We start from the raw sequence: 27,447 nt of genomic DNA on the forward strand, positions 1-27,447 counted from the left end.
TGCATCTCGAATATCGCGTTAATCTTCCAGATCATTATTTTTCTCGGTAGCTACACATAAGGTTATTCCATCGGTTATCACAGGTGCAGAAAGAAGATAGGACACTTTGGCCATTCTGAATCAGTTGGACACAGTGATCCAACGTACGTTGCAGTTTGTTCAGGAAGGCACTATTCTTCAAATTCATGGATTTAAAATAGAAAAGGTGGCGAGTTCCCTGAATTTGAAATTATTCGATATCGAAGATTTATGAACCCAGTAATCATAATTAATGTAATGTGAGCACGTAGAATTTACCCGTTCATCAATATTGCATCAGTCATCATCATCGTTAACAGTTTACTGTGATTGTTTGGTAAGTGTTTCGCAGTTTACTATAAAATATAATCAAGTGTAATGTAAGTGTAAATATAATCAAGTGTAATGTGAATTTCAAATTTAGTCAAATATATAGGGGAAGATAGCCCTGATCGGACCCCTTAAATTGCAAATGCGTTCCGTTGATGTTAAACACATGAGGGAACGTGTTAAATAACTACGAAGCAAACACAGAGGGCTGGTTCAGGACCACCACAACTTTTTTCAATTAACGGTATGCCGTTTACTTCAAGCATTAGGTAAATTCAATCTATATAACTTGTCATGAAGAGTAGACCATAAGCAATCGAAATAGTTAGTACTGTAATGTTTCATCGTCTGAAAGAAAAGCATTGAAAAAACGGAATGTCACCAAAACGCTGGAATAAAGGGTGCAAGAAAATGGTCATCATAAGTTAAAATCCTCAGTTTTATGACACCTTTCATTGGACACTGCTAGAAGTTCGGTAGGTGGCGCCATTTCCGAGATCCAAGAAGAGGTCGGTTCAAGACCATCGGTCGGATTAGGACTAATTCCCTCTATTCCCCTTTTGAGAACGTATTTTTTAAACTCCTAAGAAAGCGACCCTTTTGTTGAGCAGTGACAAATCTCGATGCTCGATTCAGTCTCGAACTTCTGAAAAAAAAACAATTATTTTTGTATAAATCAACATCAATTTATACCAGCCTCTCAGCCAAACACAAGATGGTTTGAAAGTACCAATCCCAACAGATGTAAGTATTGATTTTCTTTCTCTGTTAGAAATTCTATGAACTTGTCAATTTTAATTCGAATAAACTTTAATTCCGGCCTGGACAGATTTTCTACGTTGATATTTTCATTATTTAATAAAATCTGAAATGAAAATTTTTCAAAAGACTTCGATTTTGCGTTACGTAACATGAGGGGGAGGGGGTTTGTCTTGCGTTACTTATTGTTACATAGCGTTATATTTTTAGCGTTACGTAATCTGTGCACGGCGCCTAATGAGGATTTGTGTTGAAATTCTGTTTTAAGTTCACGTTGTTTCAAAAACCATAAATGTAGGGCTATTTCCAGATTAGCGTGGACACTTGTGTTAAATTGAAACCAATCGTCATTAGTTTCACGAGAGGAGGGTCTAGGTAGCCAAATGTTTACAGATGCAAAAAAAATACATTCCTATTTTATTTTGAACGAGAAAAATATTTTGAATTTTGTTGCTGCTAATGATGGCTTTTGAAGCATCAAGAGATGGTCTGAGTAGCGAAAAATCAATACACGAGAGTGCTCAGTTCAGCACTGCTCTGTAATGTATATATTTAAAAAATGAATTTTATACGATTTGACAATGAAACAAAATTCACATTTGTGTAGAGAAACTAGGAGTGCTAATGCTAGATTTATAACGTTTTGGGAAAAACGTTATGAAATCGAAACGGCAATCGTGCCGGAATCGAGCGTGAATTTGACGACTAGTGATCAAACCGCAATTTCAGTATCCAGTTAATTAAATCCAGTATCACTAGTAGATATGGACATTATTATGTATGCCGAGCCGAACGCATCTTTGTTCATCGCGTTTATCCCGTTGAACAAAATTTTTAAAAAATCACAACGAGTCGATATTTAATTTTCACACAATGGATGATGTTTTAAATTACGACATTACTTCAATGACTGTAAATGGAAATATACGTATACGGTCATGTTTTTTTTTATCCCATTTATTTATTTAAGGCTCATTAGCATTTTAGCTGTAACAGAGCCGAATTTTAATCGTGTATATGTCACATGGTTATCATATCTATAATTAGCACATTACACAGTTGCCATTCGCCAGTATTCCTTCTATACCATTACATATGGTACATTCACACAGTAGCCATTTAGGCGTAAGAGTTATTCTTTCTGTTCTTCCATTATCCAGTTGGACCACCGGACAGCGGAGACAGTTGATTGATTATTGTTGAGTTATTTATAGAACAGTAGCCCGATATATCTGCAGGGCAGAGCAGTTGTATGGATGAATCGATCTTATTTCGACCGTGGATCGATCTCCATCGCTGATGATTGTTGCATGGACGTAGCTATTCTGTAACAACACAAAGATGGTCAATGAGGGCCCTGAGTTTTGAACTCACGATCGATCGCTTACTAAGCGAACGCGTAACCAATGTGGCTACGGAGACCCCCTAACGGTCATGTTAACTGTAGAGATAAATCGTTGATTAAGTGAAAACAAATATTCACTCCAGTTTTCCCGCAATAATAAAATGCTCAACATGTTTTATTAAAGTTTACTACAACCAGATCTTCATGTAAAAAGAAGATTATAATGAATGTTCGCAAAAAAATAATGAAAGATGCAATGCCTAATAGATATTTAAGTCATTCTAATCCTGAATTTGCAGATGTATATCAATAACTGTTTACATTGATTTTGATTCTGAAACGAGTCCAGTTGCTAGACTTGACATACAAAATAGAGTCCTATAGTTGACTCGTAATATCGTAACATTGACTAGAGACACATGCAATGCCTTCGGAAAGGTAAAGGTCCAAATCACAACCTTAAACCGCAGGCATGAATTAACAAGTTGTTAAATGTCGACAAAATAGATCACTGAATTGATCGAAGCACATTGAATGGCTTCCGCTGCCCGCAGCAGTCACATCCTCATTATGCATTCAAGAGCAACTTATCTTCCGATTTCCTAAAACGGAAACTGACGTTTTGTTTATTCACTTTTAAAGATTCAAAACCAATCTATTATACCTGCACCGCCACTTAGTTCATTTCCGGAACTAATTCAGGAATCGAGAGTGAAATTTGTTCCCAACAGTCAGCCAGTCAGACGGTCGATTTGTGATTAGCTTCCGCTCTGTGGAACTCGCGAGAAATAGACAACATAACGCAACGACTCTCCGCCGCAGAAAGTGCGGAACTTCCGTTGCAACTTAACTTCTGTTATTTCCTCACATGTTCAAAGGCGCCAGATTTTTTTTCCGTGTGAATTTGGAGGTTTTTTTCGCATCTACGGATTAAAATAAATTTCCATTTTTTTATTGCACTAACCACTATTTTAATATTTCGTTGAATTTTAATTGATGGAATATATTATAGAATTTCGCTGAAAATTTTATTCAATTTGATGGAAGTCAATCCTACTGAAATTTATATAAACTTCAATTTCATTAGTGAAAAATTTTAAACCTAACTTAAATTTTATTGTTTATTCATTTTGTATAAAATCATTTTTAAAATGAACACCAAATGGATTTCTGGAACATAATGTACAATCCTCTTTCATTAAAGATGCTCGGGATTTTCGAATTGCTCTGCAGTTCAGATCAAATGGTCAATTGAGTTAGCATCTATAGATATATATTTTCTACTGAACAATTATAAATTTATTAGCTGTAAGTTTTTGTGTTCACGCACTTTCCAGCGTGCGAAATGCTCTTTTAAGGAAGTGCCTAAGCTTATCTAATTACATCTACATGAGGTTATTCACATTAAATTTGTATCACAATATTCGTTTTTTCTAATAATTTTCTGCAATATTGGTGGATTGCTGATGATGGTGGATGTTGGCGGTCGATGACGTTGCATGCCGGTGGTTTTAGACGTTGGCAGACTATAGAAACTGTTGAATCCTCAGCCTGAACAAGTTATTTACAGCAGTTTTGAATCCGTTCAGGGTTGGACAACTTTTACTCGTTGATGGCAACTAGTTGAAAAGTTTACTTCCGATAAAGGAAAACTTTTTACGGCCATACTCTGTTCTAGAGCGAGGAAGTATGAAATCACCAGCTTGTCAAGAAACCAATATTTGGAGTTCATAGAGCGCCCTTATTGGTAGCACCGAATCGTTGAGGTTGGAGTATAGCATGTTGGTAGGATACAGAAATGGCTTTTTGAAAACAGTTTAAGACACCTGTTTTGTAGTACTTTTAGTTCTCGTAAGTTTGCTTTGCTCGCTGAACTGTTCGCAACGAGATACTGGATTCGAGAGTGTACCAGGGAGAAATATATCTTCTTAAGACACGAACGCGGCAGAAACAATTGAACTCTTCGAAGTATTTGTAAGGGGGGTTCTGTGCGAGCCTTTTAAAATCGCTGACTTTTGCGCCAGAGGACCAATGTCCTCTGTCGGGATTCGGATTCCCCTGTTCTTTCCGATTGCAAAACCTTTCGAATCTTCTAGTAATTTTTTTTTATATTTCTGTCTCTACTTCCGGATCTTTAGGCATTCTCTAATCTAGAATTTTCGTCGAGGACTACTAAGTTCTTGATCGATTATTCTGAGCGTCTGATTCTATTCGTGGTCTGATATCTAACATTAGGCATAACTCAATTTAAAATTTTCATGAAACGACCTACTCGTTTCATATTCCACACAATGAACTCAACTTTTTCTTCAATGCACCAATGTGTGCAGTCCAGCTTACAGTAGTGTCAATTGTCAGATCCAAATAACAGTATTCGTTAAACTTTTCAAACGTTACGCCTTGGACTGAAACAGGAACAGGTTCGCATTCGCATGGGATGTATCAGCATGTATTTTGTCTTACTAAGATTGAGAGATAACATATTTTTGTTGAAAAAGTCCATAGTCCGTGACATCCTCATGGATTAATCTTGCAATTCTTCCACAGTCGGTCGCCTGGTAGAAACGGAAGTATCGTCAGCAAATAGTCGCACCTTCCCGTGTATCTTCAACTTGCATAGATCATTGATGAACAATAAAAAGAGCACAGGACCTAAATTACTGCCCTGTTACACCAATCGATATGCAATGCTGAGGACTGGAGTATTTTCCAACAGACACAAATTGAGTCTGGTTCGTCAGGTAACTCTCCAACAATATCTTAGCCGTTCCTCTTATTCCATAGGATTCAAGCTTCAGTATCAGTAGCTTGTGATTAACGGTGTCGAATGCTTTCTTCAGATCAATGAACAGAATTCCGACGAACAGCGTTCATTGTCGAGCGAACTATAAATATCCTCCATCAAGTCATTTGAAGCTGCGAGCGTGTTAGAGCCTTCCCTGAAACCATACTGGTGGTTGTCGAATATATTGAAGCGGGAAGTGTACTCAACCTGCCTGGATACAATGAGCTTCTCCACAATTTTATCGATAGTAGACAGCGTAGAAATTGGCCGATAGTTGTTCAGTTCCTTGGTGTCCCTTGACTTGAAAACAGGGACAACCCAAGCTATTTTTAGACTGTCCGGATACTGTCCAGTTTCGATAATTCATTGAATATATCCATTAATATCCGTGCGAAGAACTCGTGATGGGTTTTATTGAAGTTCGCTGTTATTTCATCTACTCCGACCGCTTTTTTTTTGGTCTAAATTGTTTATGAGCATTACTATCTCGTTCATGGTGGTTAGTCTCATGAACATGGACGATGAAGAAGATTGCATTGTTCCAAAACGATAAATATTACGGTTTCTTGCGATGGAAGCAGCTAGATCAGAACCAATTTTACAAAAATATTCGTTGAAAGCCGTGCAAATCTGCTGCGAGTCCGTGGTGATGCTCCCCTTCGGAACGCCGTCACTTGGCTATGTGCATCCGATTTTCCAATTGTTTGCTTTATCAACCTCCAAGCACTGACCGGTTTGTTCCCATCAAGCATCCACTGGTAATATTCTCGTTTGCAACGTGCTTTTCTCACTTGCAACATCTTCTATACGTGGGACAACAGCTCGGCTGCACGTGCATTGTTCGGATTAGCCCGAGCCTCTCTCAAGTGATTCTCAAGTGGAGGCTAATACGCATTAAATGCGTATTAGCCTCCACAAATCGAGCGTCATCCAGGGACAGTTAACTCATAAATATTTGTTCTCAGAAATGGGACATGTTCCAACTAGTGTTGCCACATTTAAATCAGTAACAGAGGGGTTGAAAATCTTTCTCATCTGTACTTTTTCGTCCAAAAATCTCAAAAAATCAAAAAAATACTCGTTGTAGAAATTTAGCGTGAAAAAATACTCATTTATTTACTACAAACACTACATTTACATCCTTCTTGTTTTTTATAATGCTTATACATGTTTTTTAATCAAGATTGCGTACTATCATAGAATTAAAATTTAAAACAAAACTATGGATGGCTTATACCTATGATATAACCGCAAGGTTGACGTAGGACTGCCGTTGGCTTAGTAATCCTTTGTGTTTTTGACGGATTACGTCTTTCGGGAACACATTGTGGTACAAATTGAAAAATCAAATATCGAGCACATCGTGAAAATTGTCCAATTTTAAACGCTTATTGCTCAGTCATTTTATGATGGATTGATGAAATTGTTGCGTCAATCGATTTAGGCACTCAATAACAATTTTTTATTAAGGAGTAAATAATATATGTCATGAAACTAACTATTGAACAATTGAAAAATCTCAACCTCTATCGCAACGGAAATACCCACTTCTGATTGGTCGAAATTGACGACACATGCGACGGATCCCTAACAGAGACATCAAAATCGAGCTGCCTGGTGGAATTAAAATAAAAGTAGGGGGAGCTTTTGTCCCCACCGAAATGTGTTCCCTAACAGAGACATCAAAACTAAGCTGCCTGGGGGAAATCGACATTGCAAATACATGATAGTAGGGGGGTATTTTTATATTTTTAGTAAGGTGAGTGATACGATTGATTCTAGTAAATAAAATTTAAACTTGGAACTTTTATGTTGGTTGCTTCTTGAAATTTCATATCAATGTCCGATCGTGTATTGTGAAAAATTTAACACAAGTGTAAGTGTAAAATTGTATATGGTAGCAGTTGTGTTAAAAATTGACATGATTTAAGAAACGATTTACTTCAATTTTCAATTTTCAATGTTCCCGCCCGAGAACGGGTCGTTTGGTTTAAGCTGACTGTTTTGTTGTGTTCATTTTTACCCAAGGAAAGTTTATACGGCGAGATAAATTGGAAAAGTGAAGAAATATTATAAAAAGTGATTTCCCATATGATCTACATATAGTATTAGGTGATGTTAGTCCAATTAAAATTCGCATTGGGTTGAATAAACACTCAGAAAGTAAAAATTATAAAAAAATATATTATATATCAAAGTAACATGTTTTTACTGATGAGAAAAAATTATAATTGTGTTCGGTATTGGTAATTATCTTATATTACATTGGTTAGTTTTTTTTTATTTCAACCATACATAACTCAGGAGGCATCTCGTCTAGGATCCCAGAGGGCGGTTTTCATCATATCTCGTTCCACTTAGGTATCTTTTATCTGATACGCACCATCCAACGGCTGTTTACCATCCTTCTGTCATCGTCACTCGGTAAAAACTGGTGGAGTGAACAAACAATATCCAACAACCAAACAAAACGGCCCTTTTCAGGGCCACCAAATCATGATCAAAGAGTTTAACGATGTAATTCCTCAAACATATCCAAAATCAACAGATAGCTTAACGGAATCCTACGTCAACTATGCGGTCGTGTTTCGGACACAACCCTCCTGTGACTTTTTTTCAATTAGCAATAATCGTACCTCGGATGTTCCTCATCTATCTTTTGTATGCATTGATAAAATTATTGATTAAACTAGTGAATGAATGAAACAATTTACGAATTCAATTTCAAGCAAATCCATGTTTAGGTCAATTCATGTATTATGGTAGTGGTTGTCGCAGCAAATGGGTATCAATATTTTGCCTAATCAGCACACGGTATGCTTAGAAGTTGTACCCGCTTTTGTAGACCGTTTTAGCAAAACGAATTCCGGAGTGTAAAAATGCATAGGAGTATAACAGTACTGCTAATATCTGCAATGCCAATTTTCCGAACTTATTGGTTTCGGAATCTGTGTTGAGAAAACACATTCCGGTTTGCAAAAATACAAGCGAGTACAAAAGTACTTGCAGCTTGCATCTCATTTGTAATGCCAATTTCCCACGCTCCATAATTTTGAAATCCGTGTTAGGGATATATTCCGATTTTCAGAAACGCAAACGAGTTAAAAGTACCCACAACTTGCATCAATTTTGCCATGTCAGTTTCCCCAGCCTCCATGGTTGTGAAGTCTGTGTTAGGGAAACATTCCGATTTGCAAAAACGCAAACGAGTACAAAAGATCCCGTTGGTTGCATCTAATTTGCAATGCTAGTTTCCCTGGCTCCATGGTTTCCAAGTCTGTGTTAGGGAAACATCCATTCATTCCAGCGATGGTACCTCAACCGTTGCGCAATCATAACTGAGTGGATTTCCGAGCGACACTCGCTTTTATACCGATTGGTGTGATTTCAATAGCCTGTTTTGAAAGCCATTTTAAGGCTATTGAAACAAAAGCAAACAGGCAAAGTAACAAGCATATAACGCGTAGACATTTTATCTTTCGAATGAAGTGTTTATCATACCATTTGGTTCAGTTTTTTTTGGAGCTATTAACGCTCAAAATCTCGTTCTCCGGCGCAACGCTTTCGTTTTCGAAACTTTGAACTTACACCCCAGTGCAGAAATGAAAGACGTAGTCCTACGTCAAAAAGTCGCTCCAAGCGATACTGCGGCTTAAAAGTTGTCATGTACCTTAATGTTGCTTTGTTTGAATATAAGAAATTTCACGCGCGGGAAAAATCTGTACCAATCTGTACTTTTTGACGAAAATCTGCACTCTGTACCGTTCAGAATCTGTATCAAAAATAACGAAAAAATCTGTACCTTTCCAGATAAATCTGTACGTGTGGCAACACTGGTTCCAACAAGGGTCATGGACCCTAAATCATTCTGGAGTTTATAAGGAATAATATTTTGAATCACCAACGATTTATTCACTGCCTTTGGCAATGGACTATGTGCATAGATCCCATAGGTTTATAAAGTGCAGTGGTGAATCGTAAAAACATTTGTAGATCTACGGATGCTGCCGTAGATGTGGCATCCATGTACATGCAGAAGGAAACCAAGCTTATTTGCAGTTTTATAAGCACACCGCATATGTCTTCGAACCGCATATGTCTTCGAATTGGGTTTCAATAATTTTGTATGACAAAACAATTTTACAAATGCTTACGTGTACAAATGTCCCCTACAATGTCTTATAGACAAGCACTGCATTAAAACAAAATCGCGATTGTGTGCAAACACAAACAGTTGTCACGCTGTGTTATGGTAATTACGCAAACAATTTACCATTTCTCAGCCGTTCGTTCCGTTCCGTTGTCATCGTTAAAATCGTAAACGCAATTTCTGCCCCCCGGTTATGAATCCTTTCCTTTCGCCATTGACAACACGCGCCCTACTTCCCCTTCCGACTGCCAGGAAAAAAAACGCTGGTCTTTTTGTGTGTACCCATGATTAACGCCCCCCGGGACTTCATTAATTTTATTTATTTGTCATCGATGGCTTGTACGTGTGCTGTGCGTGTGTGTGTGTGATCCCAAGCGCAACAAGGTGATGTGAAAGTGAATGTGCATTTTCGGTGAACCGGATTCACAAAACAAATCATAACGTACAATTACGGTTCTCGAGAAAACAAATTAGATAATTAGTTATGAATATTCCATCCGACTTCCCTTTCCATCTTTATAACAATCATCACAGCTTCCTCTTAGCTCGGCTCCTCGGTCGTCGGCAGTTCAATGGGTTCACACGGATGGGTCATGAAAATCCGGATGGCAAAAACCAATAAACCATACGCAAATATTGTTAGAAAGGGACGGTGGTGTTAAATTTCTCTTCACGGGGGCCGATGTCAGCGCAGCGCGAGGTGATAGGACGATCGTGGCGTTGTTTGTACCCTAGAGGATCGGCAAGCGGCAACCACAATGTAAACTGCGGGTACCTCGTTTAGCCGGGTGACACCCGATTGATGACGGAATGGAAATTGGAGAAATTCATCTCTAATGGTCAACTCGAGTCGAGAGCATTCCCGCCTCCTGATATAGGGTTGAATATTTGTTTCGCCAATTGATAGGTCTCTAAATAAATATGCACACATTTTGTTTCCCTCCAATTTCTCTTTCTGTAAACATGACCACTCGTTGGCGGAATGGCAGCAGAAGGTGCAAAAGAAGAAAAAGAAAAAGAAGGAGAAACGGAAAGCAACGAAGAAGATCGATAGTCAAACTTATGTGGTAACGACCGCCGATCGGTGATTCGAATAATGCTGGGTGATGAAACATTTTTTGTTCGTTTTTTTTATTCACGAAGAATGTGAGATTTATGTAACAACATTTACATCTGAAGCCACGGTGACATAAAGGTTATGGAAAACGTTTCGTATGCTGATTGATGCTGAGATTTGAACGCGACACAAAATTTGGTTTATTTATTTATGATTTTCGAATAAATGGAAATCATTAAAACATATGGAAATACATATATGGAAAATATATAACATTGAATTGCAATTTCTGAATAAAAATATACTTGAAAAAAAAATTGAGAAACCTTTAACCCTTTCGTTACGAGCGTCGTCTATAGACGACATACGCGCGATGAGCTGTGTGTATGAGCGTCGTCTTTAGACGACATGAAATTCATACTGCTCTTCGATCACACCAGCGCGATGTGCATACTTTTCGGCGCAGTGCCCCGTACAGGGGTAGCACTTCGACGGAGCACACAGCCGTAATGAAAGGGTTAATAGCATGAAAAAAGTAAGCACAATTGGTGCCGTAGCAAGTAGCATCGGTATGCAGGAGGGGAAAAGGGGGGAATTTGGACTACCTAAGCAAATCGCCTAATATTTCCAAACCCATACGGTCTCAATCAACAATGTCACATTGTATACTGAGCTACACTTGTTCTCTGTCAATCAATAATGTTTAATCATTATATCAGGCTTCAAACTACCAAATATATCATAAAATAAAAGAAATGATTTTTGGACATTAAAATTTGATGCGGGGTGATTTGGTCCAGTGTGTGTTTCATCGAAAAAAAACATACTTATGTCTATGTAAAGTATTTTGGGATAATGTTACAATCAGTAACAGTGTTCTGGGATCGATACCAGGTGTCTTGGCCGGATTCCAGACCAGAAAAATTGGATTGAGACCATCTCGAATTCTGTATGGATCTTTTTCGAGCATTTTCAAACACTTTCGATACATTATCAAAGAAAATACGTTCTTGATGGCCTGCGTTGCCTTTTCAAGCTCCTCATTTCAACGTTATCTGCCCATTTATCTTAAAGTTATCTTAAAATTTTTTTTTTCACAAATCGATTTTTCAGACGGAAAAACGACCAAAAAACATTTTTTTGTCAAAAAAAAATTTCGAGATAACTGTAAATTTTGACAAGTAATGCAATTTTGAGACATTTGGCATAATTTTTTTTAAACCTTGATTTTCGGTGATTTTTCGTTTTTCAAAAAAACTCAAATTTTAACGTTTGTGACACCAGTAAATGAAGTCCGAATGAGCTAATATTTTGCATAGGGTATATTATAGTGCAAATCGACATTTCGTAGCAAGTTCCGAATGAAAAATCGACATCGACAAATTTTGGTCACCCTATTTTTTGCAACATGAAAATGAGCGCTCTATCATATGTAACAACTTTGTCGCAGACAGTTTTTGTCTAGAGAATAACTGTCGAGCTTTGAATTCTAATTCCCACGTAAATGCATTTCCTGGACCATTGCGCATTGTCGCGAACAATTACATCCAAATAAACAAACACGATTTGCAGTTAATCATTCGGGAAAGTGAGTTTGAATCGAGTTCTTGGGCAGAAAGTAATCATAACATTGGCTTCAACGAATCCAGTGTACATCGTATTCTGGATGGTTCAGGATTGAAGAACCCTGTAGGAAAAGAGTAAATATTATTCGAATAAAGAAACATATTTTTGGAAAAGGAGTTGAAAAATTATGAACGGGATGCTCCTAAGATTCTGGGTAGATTATGTATTCAGATCATCTATTCTTACACTAAAAGAAACGATCACTTGCATTGATTCTAAGAAAATATTCCATCGAGGATTCTGAGTAATTTGCGCGTTTCTATCATAATTTGATGTATTACCGTTAAGGAACAGCAGATTTTTATCAAATCCTGGGAAAGGGAAATGGATGAAAATGAATTATGATTGAGTTTGAACATTTCGAGCATTACTAGAAGTCTAGTAAAGACAAAAAAATCTAGGGGTTGTATCCGAGACACGACCGCTTAGGACGTAGGACTACGCAACCTTTTTTTTTTGGAAATTGTTGGTTTATCATTTCGGATATTATTTGCGAATACGTCGAAATTTCATAAAGAACTCTTTAGTAAACAGTTCCGGGGACCCAGAAAAGGTTTAATGGCTTGCGTGGTTTTGTAGAATCATTTCGAGAAGCAACGATTCATACTTGCCTTCGCGGCAAGTCGTTTCTCAACTCTCGGTCAAAACCGTCAACAAAGCTAGGAGCTAGGAACGAGCAGAATAAGCGACCTTTGTTGTTTCGGGCACAGAAAGATTCTAAGAATTTTCCTCAGAGGAGATGCAATACTTATACGCTAGCGACAGCTTACATAATATGCAAAGGTGGAGTTTACTTCGCAAATATTCTCTTCTCACTGTCCCCCTTCGTTGTTTCTATTTTAGCGGCTGCATAAGTTGCCCGTTATTGACAGCTCTGTTCGGGAAAGCACACAAATGGACAGAACAAATGTATGGGGAAATGGGAATGCTTCCAATTTTCATCAATTTAAACCATATACAGACTATGGAATTGTAATGTACAGCATACAAATTTCTGCATTACTCGAGAACTAATCAAGTAAATGGAACCAAATTTGACATATGGAGGTTTCAAGGAGCAATAAATGTGTTTGTGGTGGTTTTATACTTCTTTCCCCTCTCGAAAGAGGGGAGGGGTGGATGCTGAACAACTCGAGAACTAATCAAACAAATGGAATCAAACTAGAGGTTTTAGGGATCGATAAACGTTTCTATGGTAGTTTGACACTCTTCCCTCCTCTCTAAAGGGGGGCTCCCATACAAATGAAACACAAATTTCTGTATAACTCGAGAACTAATCAACCAAATTGAGCTAAACTTGAGATGGGAGAGTTTTTGGGTACGAGAAATGTTTCTATGATGGTATGACACCCCTTCCTCCAATGGAAAGGAGAGGGGGTCCCATAAAAATAATGCACATATTTCAACCAAATATATTCCAACCAAACATGACAATTGAAAATTTTCGGAAAACTCTGAAGGAAAATGGAAAAATTCGAAAAATTCAATTCGCATGTGTTCTACAATTACATATTGACAAGCGCTTTTAGTCCATTTGATGTTTGCGGTAACGAAATTGATCTTCGTTCGAAAGTGGAATTGGATTTTAACGTCTTCTATCTATATAAATGAAAATGGATCGTCGAATGTGTTGATAAGAGCAAAACACGAGAAATAGATTGTCCGATTTAGGGCTGTCTTCATTCTATCATATTTTTCGTATCAAACATTTATTCCATGTATCGGAGAAACATGTTGTTTGCAAGTGGATGAAAAATCTTGCACGAGAATTGTGTATGAAAATAATCTGATATTAAATTTCGAGTTTTGGTACAAGTACTGAAATTTTATAGTAAAAAATAATTTTAAAGGGTAGATTAGAAAATCAATCAATGAACAGTTCTGCGATTGAACCCATGAACATGCGCTTAATAAGAAAACGTGGATCTGAAAACGAAAAATAAATTTTGGGCGGGACGAAGTTTTCCGGGTCAGCTATAGCATATAAAAGAAATCTTAGAAAATTTTCGATTCGATTGGAATGTAAATCGTTAAAATCCGTTCGCAGCAAAAATAGTTATTAACGTTAACTTTATTACATAAAAACGTGACCTGTTTTCTGAATTGGCACCCTTAATGTAAGACGTAGTCCTACGTCAAAAAAAATAAGAACCAACAAATCCGCGATCAACTAAAATTACAAACTTAAAACAACACAATGTAAAACTTACCACAATGAACAGCTTCATCTTGCAATCAGTTTCAACTGGACCGTGTTCTGTCCTGTGTCACTTGTCAGGTTTTTTCTTCAATAAAACTGTGAATGCCAACTTGAATCCAACCACTCGTGTTCACGTATCCGCTTTATTCCAAACAGGATAAAAGGCCCCAATGCTTGCACGGAGATAATCCGGCTGCTTGTCTCAAATTTCTTTCCCTCTCGTAATAACTCTAAAAGCCCTGAGGGTTTGCGAACAAGATCCAAACAAACAATCACACACTGACGCAGGTAACTCTCACTCCTCGCAAACGGTACGAGAGGCGTGTCACTACTTTTTAATTTTGAATTCAACACTTTTTCACCTTTCTGTATTTATGCATTGCCAACTTTGCATCCACTCATGTTTGGCAAAGCCACTTGCCTTCCGTCTGGGATTGTTGTGTACAACTTTGCACTTTGTTGCTCTGCTTTAATTATTTATGATTTATCACCTTTTATGCTGCTGGGCCACGACGGCCGGGTACTTATTACAGTCGCCTTTCGTTTTTCACACAATAACTTCGCAGTCGGTTTCCGTTATCTTCGCGATGAATGCCACCTCATTATTCCCTTCCGTCAACAATGCTTCCAAATAGTGTTGATCGGATGCACTTCCTGCCGAGTCGTTAACACTCCGCCGCGGAAACTTTCGCTCAAAAGTTGATAATTTTGCTCACAGAACGGTTCAAAATATCACTTGTGGCACATTTTCGGCTAGATTTATCGAAACCCCAAAATGTCGCAACGGGTTATTAGGGTACGGTATTCCACCCCTCAGTAGCGGACAGCTTTCGCCTTGCGGGAAGATCCTATGGAACCGCGCTCGGATTGTCCTCCGGTGAAGCGTCTGCCTTGTCGGACCGATCGTGGCCTACTGAATTTCTGCCGCATTAGTTAAACAAATTTTTATAAACTTTCAACTCGATGCGGCGGCCTTGCCAGCTTTTCTTTCCAGAAGCAGATGCTCGCTCTTCTCCTCGGTTGCCGGGCCACTCTCACTCTCGATCGCGCGTATCACGTTCACTTTCAGTTTCAGCAGCGTTCAGTTCTTGCGTCACACCTGCACGGTGCCCGGTCATTGAGGTGTTGCAAAGTTCTCCCCCATGGGGACCCATGTGGATCTGTCTCGCGCGAGAGTCTCTCGTGGGGAAGTTTACCGGCGCGAGAGGGTTATGTCGCTCACCGTTCACCGCTGTCGGAGAGCAGCATGACACCGCGGTTTGGAATCTGGAGGAATAACCAGAGACTAGAAGAGATGCTGCCCATTGACTGCAACCAAACGATCGCTGCGGTGAGGATTGGAATTCAGATTTATGGTGTGGTTGGAAATGGTGTTTAGATTCAAACCAGTATATCGACGCCTTGATTTACAAATGTGGATACTAATTTTCTGAAAATAGGGTTTATGTAATTTTTATATCTTTTATAACGCATATTTATGTGAAGCGCTGTATCATCATGGAAGCCTTCATTTGCTTCTGCCCAATGGGTGAAGCGACCACATTTCAAAGCCTCATAGTTCTCGTCTCATGATCATGATAATCTTATTGATTTTATCAGCTATTCATTATTTTTTTTTTATTTCCAATTTCATGCCGGAGGAGAATATGGGTTTCAAAACATTATTAACATGATAAACAATACTGGCAAATTTTCTGAAACTGTTTTTTTTATTGACTACAGTTGACTACAGTAAACTACGGTTGTTTCCCAACGGTATTCACTCTTCTTGTAGCAACTCGCGATTAGCTCTTGTTCCTATAAACAAGAATATGAATAGAATATTATACAAGATATTCAACTTATTTGATGGAAATTCAATGGATTTTGTGGGAAAAATAAAATAATAAGAATGGTACAGGTGATGCATTTAAGTGGATATTAGCATTTAGAGCTCGACAGTTACTCTCTAGACAAAAACTGTCTTAGACAAAGTTGTTAGTCATGATAGAGCGCTCGCTTTTATGTTGTCAAAAATAGGGTGACCAAAATTGTCGATGAAATAAAAAATCTAACGTTCTTATCTTTATAGATAGAGGTAAACATAGTTCGACAATGTTGTAGCTCCAATTATTTGAGACATCTATGTCTCTATCTCTTGAAATAACCGATATAGCGCCTTTTTTCTAAGTTACATCAGGGTCAACATGAAAAAAACTGTTTTTTTGCTCTAACTTTTATGTTTCAAATTTTACGTGCAAACTGTCTTCGGAAGACTTTTAGAGTTTACTAATACAAACATTTTTCGATGCAGAACATTTCAATATCCCATCTTTACTCAAAGTTATTGATATTTCTTCACAAAAAACATGCTCTTTTCATTTGTTTGTCATTCTTTCTGGGGCAAACGTAAACAAAGTTTATTGGCGGCATTTGAAAGAGCATATTTCACTCTTCTTCTGTAGGAGCATTGTACCACTGCGACCATTAGTTTGATCTATTGTAGTGATATTACACATATCTTTCACTCTACATGATGACTGATTTTCAAAACTATGTTATTTTTTGTGTTTGAGTAAATTAAAAATGAAATCATGAGTTTTTGGGTAAAAAAAACCATCAATAACTTTGAGTAGGATTAAGTTATAGACAATTTCTGCATCGCAAAATGTTGGTATCAATAAACTCTGAAAGTCGTACGAGGACAGTTTTGATGTAGAATTTGAAATATAAAAGTTAAAGCAGAAAAAACAGGAAGTGGGTTATATCTATGGTATAACCGCAAGGGTGACGTAGGACTATCGTTGATTTAGAGATCATTTGTTTGAAGTTGAATCTGAATGAATGAATATTTGGAGAACTTCGAAGACGAGAGCGTTACGTTGGAGGCACAAGGTTTTATGCATCCAATATTAGATACGGAAATATCCTACTGATGGGGAAGAATAATCTTCAGAAGCTATCCTGTTAATTGAGATTGATTGAAAAATCATAAAACCAAATGTATTTGGTCACAGTGTTACATGGATAGAAAACATTAAAATAAACTCTTTCACATGAATGTATTTTTAAATTCCCAGAGGAACTGGCAGATTATTTTCAGTAACGATTAGATATTTCTACATTTTCCTCGATACTGGAAGCCCACCAGTGGTTAATGCTAACTCGATAACCATCTGTTAATAGTACTTGATTGAAACATATTTGGTCACAGTGTTACATGGATAGAAAACATTCAAATAAACTCTTTCACATGAATGTATTTTTAAATTCCCAGAGGAACTGGCAGATTATTTTCCGGATCTTTCTCGATGCTGAATGGCATCCAAACGGAAAGAATTCCGCGCGTGTATATGTGTGTGTGTGTAGCGGCTGCTTCGAGATCTTCCCGGGGAACCGTTTGTGGCATCACTCTCCTCCTGATGGATTCCCTTCTGGCCTAAGGTGCACAAACAGGCTCTTGGTGACACCGTTTATCCGCGCTTTCATGATAAATGAAGAGTTTCACCACAACAGCGACAACATGCTCCAATCGCTGTTCAATTTGAACTGAGTGGATTTCCGAGCGGCACTCGCTTATACACCGATTGGTGATTTCAATAGCCTGTTTTGAAAGCAAATATAAGACTATTGAAACAAGTTTTTGGATCAGAAGGTAACAAGTATAGAACGCGTAGACATTTTATCTTTCGAATGAAGTGTTTATCATACCATTTCGTTCAGTTGTTTAGGAGTTATTAACACTCAAAATCTCGGTCTCAGGCGTAACGCTTTCGTTTTCGAAACTTGATTTTACACCCCGGTATAGAAATGAAAGACGTAGTCCTACGTCAAAACACGTTTTTTCATGGTCACCCTAATGCAACTTAGAAAAAAGCGTTAAATCGATTATTTAAAAAAATAGAAAAAAGCTTTGTTCTACAAAGTTATTTAAAATAATTGGGGCTACAACATTGTTGAACTATGTTTATCTCTATCTATAAAGATAAGAAAGTTAAATTTTTCATTACATCGACAATTTTGGTCGCCCTATTTTTGATAACATAAAAATGAGCGCTCTATCATATGTAACAACTTTGTCTAAGACAGTTTGTGTCTAAACAATAAATATCTCCCACAAAGTTCTTTTTAGCGCCTTCTATCTGAGTTGCATTAGGGTAACTATGAAAAAACTGTTTTTTTACTCTAACTTCTCTATTTAAAATTCTACATCAAAATGGTCTTCGTACGACTTTTATAGCTTGTCAATACCAATATTTTTCGATGCAGAACATGTCAATATCTTAATCCTGTTCAACGTTATTGATGGGTTTTCATCCAAAAACTCATGATTTCAATTTTAATTTACTCAAACACAAAAAATAACATAGTTTTGAAAATAACATATTATATAGAGTGGAATCTGTTCTTTCAAATTCCGTCAACAAACATTTTTTTATGTTTGCCCCAGAAAGAATGACAAACAAATGAAAAGAGCATGTTTTTTGGGAAGAAATATCAATGAGAAAAGATGGGATATTGACATATTCTGCATCGAAAAATGTTTGTATTAGTGAGCTCTAAAAGTCTTTCGAAGACAGTTTGCATGTAAAATTTGAAACATAAAAGTTAGAGCAAAAAAAACAGTTTTTTTTTTATGTTGACCCTAACGTAACCTAGAAAAAAGCGCTATATCGGTTATTTCAAGAGATAGAGACATAGGTATCTCAAATAATTGGAGCTACAACATTGTCGAACTATGTTTACCTCTATCTATAAAGATAAAAAAGTTAGATTTTTTATTTCATCGACAATTTTGGTCACGTTATTTTTGACAACATAAAAACAAGCGCTCAATAATGACTAACAACTTTGTCTAAGACAGTTTTTGTCTAGAGAGTAACTGTCGAGCTCTAAATGCTAATATCCACTTAAATGCATCTTCTGAGCCATTGTGCACAGTTGATAAATAAATATATAAAGATTTCGTAGTAATAAGGACAAAGTTTGTGAATACTCGAAAAAAAATTTGATTTTTCTCAAAAGCCTTCGTTTTACAAGATAAGGTTTAGTGTTATCAATTGAATCATTCTCAATGTACAATTTTGCAATTTATTTGAAGATAATGGTACAATACAGAACTTTAACTAAACGTAATTTATATTTACAACCTCCAAATTACATAACATCATTCCATCAATTGTTCATATCAAATTCGTTGGGATATTTAGAATTGAATATACTTGAACAAAAGTATACCTTTATGGCAGATGGTGCCCTTTACTATTCGCTCTTTACCATTCAGTCATTCCATGCCAAAACCGATATAGTTGTTCTCATATTTTCGTGAAAAGTGGTTGTTTTTTTTTTATTGGACCCGTCTTTTTAGATTTGTTTTCATTAGGGTGCTCCTTTTCCTTTTTGGATGATCCAAAAATTTGTTCTTCCACTTCTTTTTTCAAAAAACCACTTTTTAGATAAAAACATTACTTTTGAAATAGTCGACCAATTCAGACGATCGACATGTCAAATTAAAGTCAATGAGTTAGTCTTCTTTGAAAAATATCACACTCGCAAAAACATGGGATTCAAATTTCGTAATTGATGACGATGATGATGATGATGGTCCCGCCTCCTTCCCCTACAGAGATTTGAGCAAGACGAGTTATCTAAAAGATAATTTAGTTATTTTTTTCAGCATTGAAATCAGTTAGGCCAACAAAAAAAAAACAACGAACTTATTTTATTTACAGATATAAGTTCAAAAAATTGCAATGTCAAATGACAAGCCAATACTCAGTCATGTCCGCAACAGAGCCGATACGGTCCCGACGAGGCCCTTGCAGCCGAGTGGTCCACCAGAGCACAAGTCCAACCGCCAGCCTTGTATTGGATTGACTATGAATATCTTCATCCAGAGAAATCGAGAAAATTTCCTTAACGAAAAATTTCTAGACCGGCACTTAGAAAACTTTCAATTTAATATCCTTTATATCTGTGTTACGCGCGTGACGCTCAAACTTATGTAGACTACTTTTATTTTTTTTAACTAATATAATATAAAACAACAAAATAAAAATAAAAATAGTCCATCATCACCAGGATCATGACGGACATAATAGAGAGGACATAAATACAAATTTAAAAAAAAAATAATTTAAAAAATTAAGTAGTTTGCATATAATCCGTTCAAAATAAACTTCGTCAGGTTAATTGAAAATATTAAAAACAAACTGAAAAAACAAATCCCACATTAAGTTATCCGTTTGTATAAAACTTCGTCAGTAACAATTTTCGTCATAAAATTTAAAAATATATCGGTCGGCTGTTAATGAAACACAGCTTTCACGTGTGAAATACAGTGCCTCCTTAATTCTGTAAGTGTTGTTGCACGTTTAATATGTGTTGAACTTGAGTTTGTCATCAATAATCACGCCAAGATATTTATTTTCCCGAACGCGATCAATAGTCTCATCATCAATAACAATAAAGACGTTTTCATTTGAACGATTTCGCGAGATTACCATGTATTTCGTTTTACTTATGTTCAGTTTTAATTGCTTATACTTCAACCATCTACCTAAAGAATGCAAATCTCCATTTAAATGTGACGCGACCTGGTTTAAATCATTAGCTGCAATGAATAATACAGTATCATCTGCAAAAAGACTGATATTACAAAATCGTAAAACTCGTCGCATGTCATTAATGTACATAATAAATAATATTGTATTGTATTTTTTTTTTAGTTTACTCAATTAAAGGTAGAACGCGCGATATAAATATTTTTTTTTTTCTTGAGAGCTGAGGTTTTTTTAACTGAACATATTCAGAAATTTTAGTTTTTTTTTCGTTTTTTGAGTTATGAATTTTCAAAGTTAACCGATGGTTCGAAGTTATTTTTTTCTATATTTTTTCCAAGAAAGACATGACATTTAGACTACTGAACCGATTGAGATGATCGACACATCAAACTGAAGAATTTTTAGAAAAAAATTATACTTGTAGAAAATATGGATTTTGTTTTCGTAATTATTTATTGTATTTGTTTATCTTAATTTACTCGGTTGAAGAAAGAGGGTTGGTCTTTTTACACAACATATAAAAAAAATAGAGAGGTGTTTTTTCCGTTTTAGAGTTATCATTTTTCAATGTTAGCATATTTACAGTCTTCGTTCAATATTCCTATTCGTCTAGACTGAATCTGTGCGGCTAGAATCCATTTTTCCGCAAGTGTAATTTAAAACAAAATGGCATCTTCAATTTGATATGTCAATCATCTGAATCGGTCCAGTTGTTGAAAAGTTATGAATTTTTCAAAAAATTAAATTTTGTAAAAATAAGGGTGACATGATTTTTTAGATTATCGCACAGTGGAGAATCGCTGGCCATCAGGCAAAAAATGAAAATTGCCTCAGCTGTTTCGTAATATTTTTTCCTTTCTTGCTGTAGAGCTTGGATTTTTTTCGTTGTTAACGGAAAAGTTGTTCGAAAAGCTATACAAACCAAATCTCTTTCATTAAATATTGCAAAATTTGTTCATATTAGTCCCGACAAAAAATTAATAAAAAAAGTGCTTTTTTATTGTAGAAACCCAGCTTAAAAATGTTGTTACCGCAGTTTACCACGGTTGTGACTAAATATAAAATTTTGGTAAAAACATAAGACCCATTCCAGCGTGACGTAACAACATTTTGACTCACTTAAAACTAGTTAATTTTCGTTTTCATGTATTTATCACACGATTTCAAAATACTAAACGATAGTAAAGTGAAATTGAGAAAATTTCCTTCAATAATATTCAGTTGGAGAATATTTTATAGTTGAATTCGCTTGTTGCCAGTCCAATATTGTTGTGACGTGACAATCCCTGACTTTGCGGTTTCCGACTTTTGAACATTTATGATGTATTTTCAGTTCCGTTTCAAAACTTACAAATAAACTTTGTTCTATGATTTGTCAACAAAAGATGAACGTGGATTTATGTATCGGCATGCATTTTGTGACGTGACAACACGCTTTGAGGGAAAAAAACAGTCTCCACAAAGCGTTGTCACGTCACAATAAGTTGTATTGAATGATAGTTTCACCATATTGTAGAAAGCTATATTTTTTCATGTTTTTTGTAACTCTGAATACTTCTCCCTTTCCTCTGAGATCTCCCCTTCCCCTTCCAAAAGTTAATCCTATAGGGGAATGTGGTACTAACGCAACCGGTGGTCCTGAATCTACCCCTCTTTGTATCTCAGAAACGGTGCTTCCTACCGAATTTTCAGTAATGTCACAACGTTGACAATTTAATAATATGGTCACTTCAAAAACATAGTTTTCATTGCTTCAATAACATAGTAAATATATTTTAACCTGTACGGAAATAAGTTCAACGTTCTTTTAGGGTTCGAAACATTACAAAACAAGGCAATTTCAGTAGTGAATCTACCTGTTACTTGCAGTAGGCATGTCGTTATTTGGAAAAAGTCGGGTTGATCCTATTCCAACCCCCAGTTTTTACATCGAGATTATTTAACACTTCACTCTTCATTCGCCATCAATGGTTCACACCAGCCTGGTTCATCGAGCGACGCTCGTTTGTAGTGAGTCAAAATGTTGTCACCTCAAATTGGAATGTATCGTATACTTTTCGTGACGTGGCCATAACTTGAGACAGTTGATACTCCTCTATTTGAGAACCGATCTTAACCAAATGTTGTGGGTTGACGACCCACATTGTTTGTTCAGAGAAACCCAAGTATAAAAATGTTCATCTGATAAACTTGTTTCTCATACCGTCAGTGAGGGTGAAAATAGGTCAAAAAGGGTAGTTTTCGAACTTTTTGTTGAATAACAATCGTTAATTAGAGTAAAACACAATTCTGGTTACGTAGAAATGTTCTCTAATGATGAACACTCGTAAGTGTTCAAGGAATTGCTGAATTAAATTGATTTTCACTGAACTACGATTAAATGAAAGTTGACCCAATCTCACCCCTTAGAGGAGGTGACAATGGGTCAAAGTAGTGAATATTACTTTCTTTTACTTTCTATTAAGAAATTTCAATTTAATTTAGCAACATGTAGGCATAGTGGGGGCGAAGTGGTCACCTGCTTGTAGTATAACTATTGAATACAGATGCCGTATTAATAGTCACTTTATGTTTGAAGAATTTAATGACTTCACCCTGAACTTCAGTAGAGCTGTCGCATGTCAAAATACAAATAAAAACAGAAATTGCTCTCTCGCCATTCGGTCGTATTTCGGTGCGCATGATATCTAAGGAATTTCTCGTGAAATTTTGTTCATCCAATCTGATATATTGGATAAATCATCAGTTCGGACGACTGTTCACATATTCTAAGAGTGTTCTGTTCAATGTTCTAAAGCTGATATACCGCATCACATTTTGCTCTTGAAGAAGATCCTTTTGTGGCTTTGACCCTGGATAAATATGCCACTCCAACTAAACCAAGCCTCATTATGCGGATTATGCGGTTATATGTTTCTTACTACATTTTAGTATGCATGAGAAAATTTAAATTGAGACTATAAGTGAATAGGCCAAGCTTCATACAGGTATCTACTATAACAAATATGATTTGAACAAATTTGGACGAAAAAAACGCATAAATCTATCCCAATTAGCTTGATATGTGCGAGTGACCGCTTTGCCCCCACTAGTGTCTTGTATTTGAGTTACGAAAATGGTGTCAATCCACCTAGAAGTGCGATGGAAATGTTTATATACAGCCATTCCATGTCAAACCGATATACTGGTTTCCAGATTTCCGTGAAAAGTGGTAGTTTTGTTCTTTATCGGAAAACTGTAGACCCGTATTTTTATGATTATGGTGATCATTTCCATGGTTGCCCTAAAAATCATTTTTTCCCATTTTTTTACAAAAGTGACTTTTTTTTAAATTTATAACTTTTGAGCTACTGTACCGATTCAGACGATCGACATATAAAACTGAAGCCAATTAGCTTGTCTTATACTTGCAGTATTGTAATTATTGATTGATTTTTTTTATAGTTACATCGTCTCGGGACCAAGGGCGCTATATTTTTTTATATTTTTTTTCTTTTAATCTTTTTAACTACCGGGCCGATTCAGATGATGGATATACCAATTTGAACCCTCAGGAAATACCACATATGCATAAAAATTGGATTCTAGTCACATAGATGTTATCCAGTCGCATAGGAATATTGAACGAAAACTGAAAACATGTTAACTTTGCAAAATCACTCGAAAACAAAAAAAAACACCTCTCTGATATTCGGATATGTTATGTAAAAAAGCCTTAGCTTTCAAGAAAAAATATAAAAAATATGGTTACCTTAGTTCCGAAACAATGTAAGCTATGAAAAACTATTACAATCAATAATTACAAAAACAAAATTTGAAGTGTAAAGTTTTTCAAACAAAAGCTTATTGGCTTTAATTTGATATATCGTAATCGGTCCAGTAGTTCAAAAGTTATGAGTTTTTGAAAAAGGTCATTTTGGAAAAAAGTTTAAAGTTGATTTTTCAGACCATCATAAAATGGAACGTGCTCTTTACAGATGCACGGGCCGAAGGTTGTGCAGTTCACTGATGATTCAACAAGAGCCAAAGGTTGTACCGCTCATGATAACTCTACACGAGCTGATGATTGCGCCGGCTAGTGACCATTCTATCCTGGATTCCTCGAGTCGAGAAAGACGCACCAAGCTAGATATGGGGTACAGACTAGGGGGGCGTTGCTGATTAATGGTCAGCTGCATCCCAATAGGAAGTATCCCGTGTCGGGCACACGTACAGAGCATCGAAGACTGCGACATACCAATTATGAGAACACTTGTAATACTAACCAAGGCGCTTGTATAAATGTATAACAGGTGAAGCAACATCATCACTTCAATAAGAAGGGGATTACGGTTTGTGGAGCGGGGGTTGTTTGTTCTGTTATTGCTAGGATACGCCATTTTTGTATTTCCACATGCGAGAGTAGTGGAAATGAGAATGAAATTCTACAGAATCATCCCTTCTGTTTCACATAAATTCACGAAAGCCGAACATAGTAGGCATCGTTCGAATAAGCAATTCCAATATGGCTGAAAGTGCATTTCATATGATTGTTTCACCTGGTATATATAGAGGCGCCTTGATACTAACCTCGAGTCAACCGCGAGTAATCGGTTACATATTATTAACATAGTCTAAGCAAACATTGTCAAAATATTGAACTCCCGGCCCCGTTAGGCTGACGCCATATGAGCCTTAATAAAATATATATTTTGGATAAAAAAAAAAAAAAAAAATGGAAATGACCATGGAATTCAATTTTGCTTGACCCATTCTCACCCCCACTCAGTGTAAATAAGAGATTATTTCGAAGATATTGAAATTCGAATGAAAAAAAAAATTTGATGTTCAAAATCAGTAAAGATTCATCTGGCAAGACTTTAAAGAATAATTCTATCCAATATTTACAATTTTAGTAGTTCTGTATAATGCTGGGCATGAGATTTTTTCTGATGTGTTATTTGATGGCTATTTACACATCAAACTTTGATGAATTATTAAATAATAACTATTTGTACTACAGTTAAGTAATATAGGAAGTTGTGGAAATATGTCTCCTATTGAATGGCTCACAGCTTTCAAGAATATTCGCAATATTTGTCAAGATATTACTAATAGTAACTTTCTACATTTTTGACCCAATTTCACCCCCATCGACGGTAACTCTAAATCAGCAACTCCTATGAAAATATGTTCTACAAGTGACATTTGAAAAAAAATCTCTTTTTTTAATATAGTAGAGGTGTTACACTAAAAAGGGTATTTTTAAAACTAATATTAGATTTTCTCAAAACTGCAATTTAATGAATGGCAGTTTTTTTTTCTACGATAGACACTACACGAACAAATGTTTTTCTTCACATTTTTCAATTTTATTATGTATAGACGATTAGCGAAAATTAGCGAATATTTTCATATCCACGAAGCCAGTTGCCAACCCCATAGGCGAGTTTTATTATAATTCTACTCATTCATTTATTTTGATCAATTCGGTTAATTCGGTAAAATATCCTTTTTTCAAATAACATCATTCCTATAGTTGTGAATACATTTTAAATGAATTTAATAGTAATATATATCACATCAGAGATAATTGTTGAAGAAAAAAAACACATACTCTTATGAAACATATTAGGCTGTCAAAAAAGTCCTGCGGTATTTCCGCGAGGTGTCGTTGTAAGCGCGTAGTTCTAGTTGTATTCATTGTATCGAGTCATACTATAGCTTGTTGGAAAAGAATTTTTGCGCGCTATAATATAGTCCTTGACAGTGTTTTGTTTGGTTAAGTCGTTCGTGAGTTATAGTGTCGCAAATATGGAGCAAAATAAAGAGAAAATCCGACATATTTTACAGTACTACTATGACAAAGGCAAAAATGCATCTCAAGCTGCCAATAAAGTTTGTGCAGTTTATGGACCCGATACAGTTTCCATTTCCACCGCACAACGATGGTTTCAACGTTTTCGTTCTGGTGTAGAGGTCGTCGAAGATGCGCCACGCTCCGGAAGGCCTGTCGTCGAAAATTGCGACAAAATCGCTGAATTAGCCGAGAAAGACCGGCATAGTAGCAGCCGTAGCATCGGCCAAGAGCTGGGGATAAGTCATCAAACCGTTATTAACCATTTGAAGAAGCTTGGATTCACAAAGAAGCTCGATGTATGGGTGCCACACACGTTGACGCAAAAAAACATCTTTGACCGTATCGACGCATGTGAATCGCTGCTGAATCGCAACAAAATCGACCCGTTTCTGAAGCGGATGGTGACTGGCGATGAAAAGTGGGTCACTTACGACAACGTGAAGCGCAAACGGTCGTGGTCGAAGCCCGCTGAAGCGGCTCAGACGGTGGCCAAGCCCTCATTAACGGCCCAGAAGGTTCTGCTGTGTGTTTGGTGGGATTGTCAAGGAATAATCTATTATGAGCTGCTTCCCTATGGCCAAACGCTCAAATCGGACCTGTACTGCCAACAACTGGACCGCTTGGAGGTAGCACTCATGAAGAAGAGGCCATCTTTGATAAACAGAGGCCGCATTGTCTTCCATCAGGACAACGCCAGGCCACACACTTCTTTGGTAACACGCCGGAAGCTCCGGGAGCTCGGATGGAAGGTTCTTTTGCATCCGCCGTATAGTCCGGACCTTGCACCAAGTGACTA

The 27,447-nt window shown here is 36.7% G+C and overlaps 1 protein-coding gene across 1 annotated transcript in view; it reads right to left on the reverse strand.

Moving 5' to 3' along the window:
* The window catches only part of LOC129769770 (uncharacterized), a 113,606-nt gene extending 98,437 nt beyond the window's left edge, over window positions 1-15,169 (reverse strand). Inside the window, exon 1 of the mRNA XM_055772239.1 lies at window positions 14,281-15,169. Within this exon, the coding sequence (XP_055628214.1) occupies window positions 14,281-14,298 (18 nt within the window). The 5' untranslated portion in view covers window positions 14,299-15,169. The remainder of the gene's footprint in view (window positions 1-14,280) is intronic.
* Between the last annotated feature and the right edge of the window lie 12,278 nt (window positions 15,170-27,447).

Source organism: Toxorhynchites rutilus, chromosome 2 (genome assembly GCF_029784135.1).
Source record: "Toxorhynchites rutilus septentrionalis strain SRP chromosome 2, ASM2978413v1, whole genome shotgun sequence".
Classification (NCBI taxonomy): domain Eukaryota; kingdom Metazoa; phylum Arthropoda; class Insecta; order Diptera; family Culicidae; genus Toxorhynchites; species Toxorhynchites rutilus.